This window comes from Poecilia formosa, unplaced genomic scaffold, assembly GCF_000485575.1.
Source record: "Poecilia formosa unplaced genomic scaffold, Poecilia_formosa-5.1.2 Scaffold26, whole genome shotgun sequence".
NCBI lineage: Eukaryota > Metazoa > Chordata > Actinopteri > Cyprinodontiformes > Poeciliidae > Poecilia > Poecilia formosa.
Window position 1 is genome coordinate 1,129,177 of NW_006799965.1, and position 9,157 is coordinate 1,138,333.

At 38.3% G+C, this 9,157-nt stretch overlaps 1 protein-coding gene across 3 annotated transcripts in view; it reads left to right on the forward strand.

The window, feature by feature from the left end:
* simc1 (SUMO interacting motifs containing 1) overlaps positions 1 to 9,049 on the forward strand; it is a 12,078-nt gene extending 3,029 nt beyond the window's left edge. The window contains exons 2-11 of one of the 3 annotated variants that reach the window (XM_007548319.2): positions 135 to 1,397; positions 2,007 to 2,048; positions 2,146 to 2,393; positions 2,496 to 2,589; positions 2,772 to 2,932; positions 4,888 to 4,980; positions 5,077 to 5,208; positions 5,459 to 5,615; positions 7,007 to 7,091; positions 7,497 to 8,214. In XM_007548319.2, the coding sequence (XP_007548381.1) occupies positions 135 to 1,397; positions 2,007 to 2,048; positions 2,146 to 2,393; positions 2,496 to 2,589; positions 2,772 to 2,932; positions 4,888 to 4,980; positions 5,077 to 5,208; positions 5,459 to 5,615; positions 7,007 to 7,091; positions 7,497 to 7,651 (2,430 nt within the window). In that variant the 3' untranslated portion in view covers positions 7,652 to 8,214. Of the gene's footprint in view, positions 1 to 134; positions 1,398 to 2,006; positions 2,049 to 2,145; positions 2,394 to 2,495; positions 2,590 to 2,771; positions 2,933 to 4,887; positions 4,981 to 5,076; positions 5,209 to 5,458; positions 5,616 to 7,006; positions 7,092 to 7,496; positions 8,215 to 8,576 lie in introns of those variants that run through there. The other 2 variants (XM_007548317.2, XM_007548318.2) reach the window with 2 other exon arrangements.
* The last annotated feature ends 108 nt before the right edge of the window (positions 9,050 to 9,157 follow it).

A 9,157-nucleotide genomic window follows, 5' to 3' on the forward strand; every position in this document is an offset into this window, starting at 1 on the left:
ATATACATAAGAGGGACACATGTTTATCACACATCTGTTATTTCATATGCCCATCTCTACATTTGTCTTTCTTTTCTGTCACATTTTGCAAGTATTCTGCTCATTTTGGTGACATTTCCCCTCTTTTTCCCTAGCATTACATTGACCTCACTGATCCAAGATGGGCTTGTCCAGAGCTCAAGCTGCGCCCAAGGTTTAACATCCCAGGCTCATCTGTTATAGACTTGACTGCAAATGAGACAAAGGAGACAAAGCCAGAGACAAAGAGCTCCCTTGACTTGACTGAGACAAGAGTGACAAAGCCAGAAATAAAGGACTGCTTTGAAGTTGGTGACAGTCAGTTCAACCAAAGCATTGTGAATAAAAATAATGTCTTAAATGGCCAAGGTCTTAAACTACAAGAAAACTCTTCCGGACACTCCCACATCTTCCCTCTGCAGCAGGACTGTGGCACCCAAAGTCCAAAGCAGAGACGATTGAATTCGCCGATGCAACCACAGAAGCAGAACCTTGCAATACAACCCTCTCAGGATGCACCTAATGTGGAACTAGATCAATTGCCTTTCATCGAGTCGCATAGCAAGAATCTGAAAAGATCAGGCAGTTGTGTTCAGCTAACCAAAGATTCTCCACAGATGTCACAGTGTTTTAAACCAAACAATCGCTTTGAAGCACAAGAACCTGCAACTAGTTCAGACATAGTTTCTTCTACATTATATGTTTCTCTCACAGAACCCGCGGTCCCTAAGTGTCTTCCTACCATGTTGAAAACTACAACAAAAGAACATGAAACCCCCCAGGAATATACAAACAACCTGTTGCAAGATCAAGCAACGCAGGACCTACAAATTCCACCTGACTGTCCTATTGTGGGACATGATGATGCAAACTTAAAGCAGCACAAAACTATGGAAAATAAGCTAGATGGCTTTCATTCATCTGACATGATTCCATCATCAACTTCATATCAAGATAAAACTCAAAAAGAAGCTATTTGCTCCAATTTGGAAAAGCTGGATTTAGATAATTCAGATTCTGGACAAAGATCTCCCTCCAATCATCCTTCCTCTCAGTCTTCTCAAAGTTCTAAGGCTGACTCTGTCTCATACCCAAGTTCCAGTCCTCTCAATCATACAAACCGAGGTGGCCAATCACCCAGGTCTCCCTACATGCCTAGTGAAAAGATGCATGAGTGGGAGCTGCAGTCACAGACCTATGAAGAGGATACCGGAGGTGATAGTCCGGTGTCCTTGCCTTGGCAAGGAGAAAGCGATAGAGAAGACATGAATGAAGAGAGCAGATGTTGCACAGATTTCCGAGAGGCCAGTAGAGAGGATCGTAGACATGTGTGCCCAATCACTCTTAAGAAATTAATGGCTGGACACCATCAAGTCCTGGTAGGAAACTCCATGTTTATGCTTTATTTTCTATAGCTCTCAAAGCTTCTTTATACAGATGCAAACAAATGTATTGGCTGCTTGTTAAAGACGTAGAACGTTTTTCTTATTTTAGTTCAGTACCATGTTCTTGCAATGATTTTGTTGAAAACAAAAAGAACCTTTAATTTCAGTTCATGATTTCAGTAGGAACCAAATCACATATTGAAACGGATATTTCAAATAAAATCTCAAGTAACAAATTATTGGTTTCAAAACCAATCCCTTTATGATCAGTCTAACTCAGACTGATCATAAAGGGATCAGTCTGAGTTAGGCCTCGAGGGCCGGTCTCCTACAGCTTTTAGGTACATCTCTACTTCAACACACCTGAGTCAAATAATGAGGTCATTTAGCAGGACTCTGGAGAACTTGACTGCACTTAGGAGGTGATTCAGCTATTGGATTCATGTGTGTTGGACCAGGGAGACATCTAGGAGTTCCAGGACACCGGCCCTCGAGGACCAGGATAGCCCACCCCTGGTGAAGTGTTTCTGTAATTTATACTTTTTAAGTTCGTCAGTGTTTTGATGAACTTATGCATGACTTTTTGCTTCCCTTGGCTGTAAGAATGACATTTCTCTCTGTCACCTGCCACCAGTTGGAATGGAGGCAAGTTTATTTTCCTATCACACACACACAGTGGATAGGGTTGCTTAAAAAGAAGATGAAACAAAGTAATTATTTTAAAAATATGTTTCTTTCATAGATCGATAAAGATAATTTAAACCCTAAAGCTCCTGAGGTGCTGTGTCGTCAGAGCCTGAGTCTGGTCTATAGTACAATCGAGGAGAACTACCCAGAAGGCACTTTGCAGCTGCTGTCTGACCTACTGCAGCCTGGATACTATCCTCCCAAAGATATAACCACCCACCTTCTTCGTGGTATCCTGCTTGACCCACACTGTCCCTATCATCTCAGCTTGCAGGCTTATAATCTGCTTATGAGGACTCAGAGGTCAGAGAAAAGCACAAGAAACATTATTTTTCAAAACATTTCATAGCTTTGTGTCAGAATTTTATTCTCAGCCTTTGATTTAAATGTGCTTTTTTCTTCCAGACACCACCGGGCTAATAGATCCTCTGTTCCGTGGGATTGGGAGTTGCTTACCTCGGTTATGTCCAATCAGCTTGAGCAGAGCAAGCAACAAGATGTGAGAATATGTAGTCCTTTAATATCACAGGGGAAAAAGAAGTGTTTGTAACATTCTATAATAAATTAATCTCAGATTTGATATTTATATTTAAAAAGATTGTACTATTTTGTTGATATTTCTAATATGAAGTAAAAAAAAAAAAATAAGCTGGTGTCTTTGTTGCCTTCTTTCACTGTTAGGATGGCAAAAAGGAAAATCAATGGGACATTATCTGCCTGCTTTTGGAGTACTGTGTGCAGACTTTAGAGGATGACTTTACTGCCAGATGCTCTTCATCTTCCCTCAGCCATTCCATCGCAAAGGCAACTCTGTCATGTGACCGGCAGTTTTCTCGGGTCAGGTAAGATGAACAAGCCGGGGTCTGCATTTTGCAGAGGTTGTAGCCTTAAGTTCTGCATTTCTATTTCTGCTGATGTTTTCACACCTAAGCAGCTGAAATGTTTACTGTGTAGCAAGAACTGCCCAGAGGGCACATTAGAACCATTGTGTTAACTATTGCACCCTGATTACCATCATCCCAAACATAAAACCATCCAATTACTTAGGGTAAGGCTATCATTTTCTCAACCTACATAAAAGAACCACAGACAATGTGTATCAATTTTCAACCAGGCTTTTGCAAAAGGAGAAAGTACAGTAAACCTCTTCTCCACACTGTTCACTGTATGTTCTGAAAACCTCTGGTCAAAGCTTGTCTTTATTATCAAGAAAAGGGAGAGAGAGGGAGGAAAGGCAAGAGGGGAAAACAGAAACTGCTTCTGCACGCAGGCAGTTTCACAAGAAAGAAGTATCCCGGTAGATAAGGATTCACGGTTGAGGGAAAAGCAAGTTTTGTCTTTTCACACAGTCAATTCTTTCACATGAGGGCGGAAAGGAAGATGGGGCCTCCTGTTATAGATAATCATATCTCAAAGACATTCTTTTAAATAATGGGAAGACACGGGTTTCAACCTAATATCAGCTCACACACAGTAGAAAGCTAAAACCCTTTAAATAAAAAAAACAAACAAACTAACTACTACTGTAAAAGTGATAACACATAATGTTTCTAACAATCATCTTAGCCTTGGTGACGATGTGACCTATTTACTTTGCTTCATTGCTTCCCATTGGATGCATTGGCAAATGAAAATGGACACGTAGGGCTACCAAAATATGTCCTTAGCCCATATTTGGAGTTCCTGAGCTGTCTCACAAACATCAAAAGACAGGATTAAGTGGGAGTGTTTTGAGGAAATGTGCGCAGACAAACACACATACTTTATTTCTTTCGTGAAGTATTGTTTCCCCAGTACAGGCAACAGAATGGAAAAATTAAAAGCATGCACACACAGAATGCAGTTTTATATAATTTTTGTACATCAAATTTAGAGCTGCACAAAGAAAACATCACAGTACTAAAGTTTGCCATATAACAATTGCAAAGGACACCTTGGATGCAATATTTGGTTGGACATGATTTTCCCCCAAGCCATACATCCACATTCTATATGGTAACAATATTTATGGGGAACTTGATGGAAACTCTCAGAAAATGCATTATGAGGAAGGGAAAGAGTTGGGGGAAACGTGAGCTGATCTCATGATCACGACATTATGCAATAGTATCTGTGTTGCATGTTTTACTTATTCCTTATCAAATTTCAGAAAGTAAGAGTTGTCCGTTTATGAAAACTACAGTATACGTGGTGTAACGTAATGCCTGGGCTGCAAAATTCAATTATTTGAATGCTATAAATTACATTTTGGCTGATGGTCAATATCTAACACAGTTGTTATGGTTCAGTTTTTCTTTTACTCTCTGACGCCAATGAAAAAAAGGATAATGAACCTTAAAAAATAAACCAAATTCATTCTTAAAAATACATAGGGTATCTTAGAACTTTTTGAAAGAGTTTTAAGAGAACTTGTTTTACCATAACTAACTTAAAATGGTTCCCATTGGTTACATCGCCCAACTTCTTCCTCAGAAAGCATAAATTAGATGTAAATAAATCTTGCCAGTAAAAGAGCGAGGTCATTGCAACACTGGATTACAGCCGAAACATATATTTTTACTGACATATGCCAGCATCAACTGATATATTTGTGACAGTAGAATCTCATTAAAAAAGCTTGGGAAGCAATGGGTTAAATGTTGTGTTTTTAGACTTTATTGATTCTGCGTTGCATAAGAGCTAACTCCCTTTTGATGCAATGTGCTCTTCACTCACAATATTTTCAGTTTAATTTAAATGTAGTTTTAAATTTATTTGGATAATCTTAAAATGTCTGTTGACCTTTTCCTCTCAACAGAGATGTTATCAAGTGGCTGTTTTGTGTCATTATGAAAACAACCGAAAATGACGACAGCAAAGAAGGAATCAAAATTAAGGATGAGCAAATAAGGTACAAAAACAAAACCTTAAATAAAAACCTGTTGTTGTTTCACTCTTCTCTAGCTTTCTGCACACTTACGTTCTGGCTGCACTTTGTCCCCTGCAGAATAGTGTCCGTCTTCCAAAGGATGCTGTCTCTGGCCCTGGAGGTTGACCGTTCTCCTGCTCTGAACTCTGCCAAGCTTTCCGATGAGCTCTTCCATATGGTCCTCAGCCACATGCCTCTAAGAGCACACAGGTGACAAGCAGGCAAAGAATGCTTAGGACTACCATAAATTCATAGCTACAGGGAATGTTAAAATTAAATGAAGGTTTTTTTTGTTTGTTTTTTCATCATTTTCTTTTTACATTATGAATGCTCAGAAAAGTAATGCGTTCTAATTCACATATGCAGATGAATCCACTGAATCACCTGAGTTGTTTTGCAACCATACTTGCACGGGGACTGGTTCCCAGTTTTTCAGACTTTTCTGTTTGGTGATATGCAGGATGTTGTTGTTGGAGAGCCTGCAGAGTAAGCTGCTGAGCTGTAAGCTGTTGGAACAGTTGCTGGACTATGCATGCCCAGAGAAGGTCTCTATTCCCATGTCGCTTAATCTGCTGCTTCACTTTCTGAAGAACTGCACTCTAGCTGCTGACCCAACGGTAAATATCATGCTTGTGTATTTTCTCCTTTTATCATAATGACTTAATACTGCTTACAAATTTGGTAATGGCAGAACTTAATTTCAACATTAAGGGCACACAATGCAGCTTTCAGGGAGCTCTCAGATTTGCAAAAGACACTAAGAGATTTCTGTTTCACAATTGAGAGACGGGATCAGACTTAAAAAAAACTGCAGCTGCAGGGATCACAGAGTACGGGGTTTTTGAAACCAACTGGAGCCACCTGAACACATTAAACTCTCTTGGAAACTCTTTAGGGGGGAGATTTAAGAGGTAAACAAGCACACCAGCTGGCGGTAGAAATAAAGAATATTCACAGAGTTCAGAGAGACTACATTTTTCTTCTTATACCCTCTTTAAACAAAAGAGATGCAATATAAATACTTCGTAGAATATCATTTAGTTCTCAGCTGAATTTCTCCAATGAAAATTGCATTTGGTTAGTATTGACTGTGTTTTCTGAAATACGTGTGTTGAGAAACATTTATTTTTTTATGTAGGGGTTTTTGTTTTTGAACAAGTTTTAGTATAATATTTGTTTCCATTTTAGCAGACAGCAATATATGGGTTAGGGTGAAAAAGATTGCGTTAAACAAATTAGCTCTAATTCGAAAATTTTTTATCCATAAATATGTGGATTCCTTAAAACTAAGCTCTACCTGAACCACTGTCAAAGCTACTTGTTTTTATGCTATAAATTTATAACACTTTAAACTTTTAAAGTCCTTTACCTCACTTTTAAAATTTTTACATGTTTTAATTTTATAAACCCTCATGATTTATTTAAAATTTATATCTCTTAGTACTTTTGCAGGTGTTTGCGTTTTTTTTGTTTATCATTAATGTGTTTATCATTTTGTTTATCATTAATTAGCAAAACAATCTAATTTTAGATTGTTTTGCTCAATCTAAAACTGTAGGATAATATATAATATCTCCCTGTTTTGAGATTGTTTACAAGTAGAGGTTTGAAAAAAAAAAATCACCTCTCATAGGTTGTCATCAAAGCATTTGCAGTTCGATTGCTAATCAGTTCACAAAACCCACTGCCTTCATTTACAGCGTAAAACATTTGTCTGACCGCAGCTGAGGTCTGGTGTAGTCCGTTTCCCCCGACCCTCATCAAACTATGTTTCGTGCAAACTCACCCAAGTAGAGCAGATTGTTGCAGACTTGTACTGACTGTCCATTGTGAGAAAAGTTGTGCAGAAGAAATGGTGTATTGCCTTTTCAGCTATGTTTTTCTACATTGATCCAAACAAGAATGTGTAAGTCTTATCGAGCGAGTTGAGTTAAAGAGAAAACCAAGCAAATAAAGATGGCAAAACAAGTAAGTCTCTATAAAGCTGAAACATCAATATGTTTTCCAGGATGGCTTGGAGCGCTGGCGAAAGTGGGAAGAGTTGATCCATCTTCTCTGGATGTTACTGCTCAGCTATAGCAAAGCAATGAAAGGTGAGCTGGTAGAAAAAAGGCCTCAGCAGCTAATGTTGTGGTATACTGCGCTGTATAGTGGAGGAGCTCCAGAACACGAGCTTGTGTATGCTGGTCCAAGTGTGCAGCAGTCGGTATCTATCAGAAATGTTCCAGGGAAGTAACGGTGGTTCACCTGCCTTGAGAACATTGGCTGCTGAGAGCAAAGACTTACTTTTGTAGTCTGATCCAAATTGCCAGAGAGGTTTATGCTGATTCTGATAGAAAGGGGTCGGCACACAAGATCATCGTGGTTTGTTGTGTGTAAATTCACTTACTGTTTTGCTCACTTTCAGCAGGAAAATGTGCCTCTGCTACCAAGCAAAAATGGTTCAGTAACAATTTTATGAGAACAATGAGTTTAACTACAAATTCCCCTGATGTCAGTCTCGCAGAACATCTATGGGACGTGGCAAACGAACACATCTCGACCTCGGAGCCCCATCTTGCATTTTACAGGACTTGAAGAATCTGCTGCTGACAACTTGGTCAGCGCAGATACCGCAGCACATCTTCGTGGGTCTAATGAGTCCATATCTTGACAGATCGCTGCTGTTATGGCAGCATAAGAAAAACCAGAACACCATTAGCCAGATGATACCTGATCAGTGTATTTCCTTTTCCTGCTCTCACCTTTATTGCCCACCTTCCTGTCACAGTTGCAATTAAATTAAGTTGTAGATTTGTTTAGTGTTTTTTTTTTTTACTTTTTTTTACTGTTATCTGTAATAAAATTTTGCTTTGCCAAGTGGTTTGTTATATATTGACATGTAAACTGCAATGTTTGTTCCTAATGAATGCACTCATATATGCTAAAGTTACTTTTTTTTGCTGCTCTTTTTACCACTTTTCTGAATATTGATTGTATTAAAGGTCTAACTGGTCATGGTCACTAAACAATGATGTGCTCTTAGTTTGAAGAGGTCATAAATAGTATTACTTTTTGCAAACTTAATTTTAGATATTTAGAAGTCTTAAAAGACCAGGTCAAAAAGTATATTTTACTGTTTCATATTTGTATACTTGATAAAGAATTGGGGCTTACACTGTGATGCATAAAATTAGGTTGATGCTGGTATTAACATTTAAGAAAAAATTTTTTCATTTGAAATCATAATCAGCTGAAACTAGAATGGGCAGGTGAAAAAACAAAACAAACAAACAAAAAAAAACATAAATCAGTATTGAGCATAAAAAGCCTAATCAGGGTATCCTACCCTTGATGCAGGAAAGCAAGCGGTCAAATTGCATTTTCTAGACAATCAGCTTGACCTCCATTTAATAGTCATTTTTTGCAAAAACTATTACCTAAATAATGTGTGTTCTGACTGCTGTGTATTTCCCATAATATACTGACGGCTAATAAACAGCCCCTCATAAAATTCTGTCATTTATTCACAACCTGTGTTCTTCAACTTCTTGCTTTACTTTATTCCCTACTCACAGTTTGTCATCTGTCGTCCACAGGCTGTCTGACCAGCTCTACCTTTGAGCAAATAGGCAAAGAGGCCACATTAGTTTACAAGCCAGACGACATGGTGTCAAAGTCTGCTGTTCAAGAAGCAGTGAATGCTTTCCTGTCCAGATCCCAACAGGACATCGGTGAAGCCTTACCTCTTCATGTGGAAGAGTCCCTAACTTATCTTCAGGATCACCTGTTAGATGTCTGTCAGTGTTGATTTTGAAAGAAAAAAAAAAGACTTTCGGTTCTCGTTTTATTCATCAGATGAATGAAGAAGCATATTGTAATTTATAATTGGTTTTCTTGTGTGCGTGTTCATTTGCACAGTTACTTGTTTTAAAGTTGTGACTTGCTTAAAATGAAAATTAAAGTTTTAATTTATTTTATCAGGAAATCAAGAAGTTATTTACGGGTTCAGTTTCCTGTTTATGCCACACTACTTTCACACAGAGTTTTTGAATAAAGTGGTCCTTCAGGCGCATTTGTAAATTTATTGCACATTTCCGTGTTTGTCTATCCATCACAAAATGGTCCACCAATCTAAAAGCATAGGTTTCTATTTATTGTGGTTCAACAGCTGGTTGGA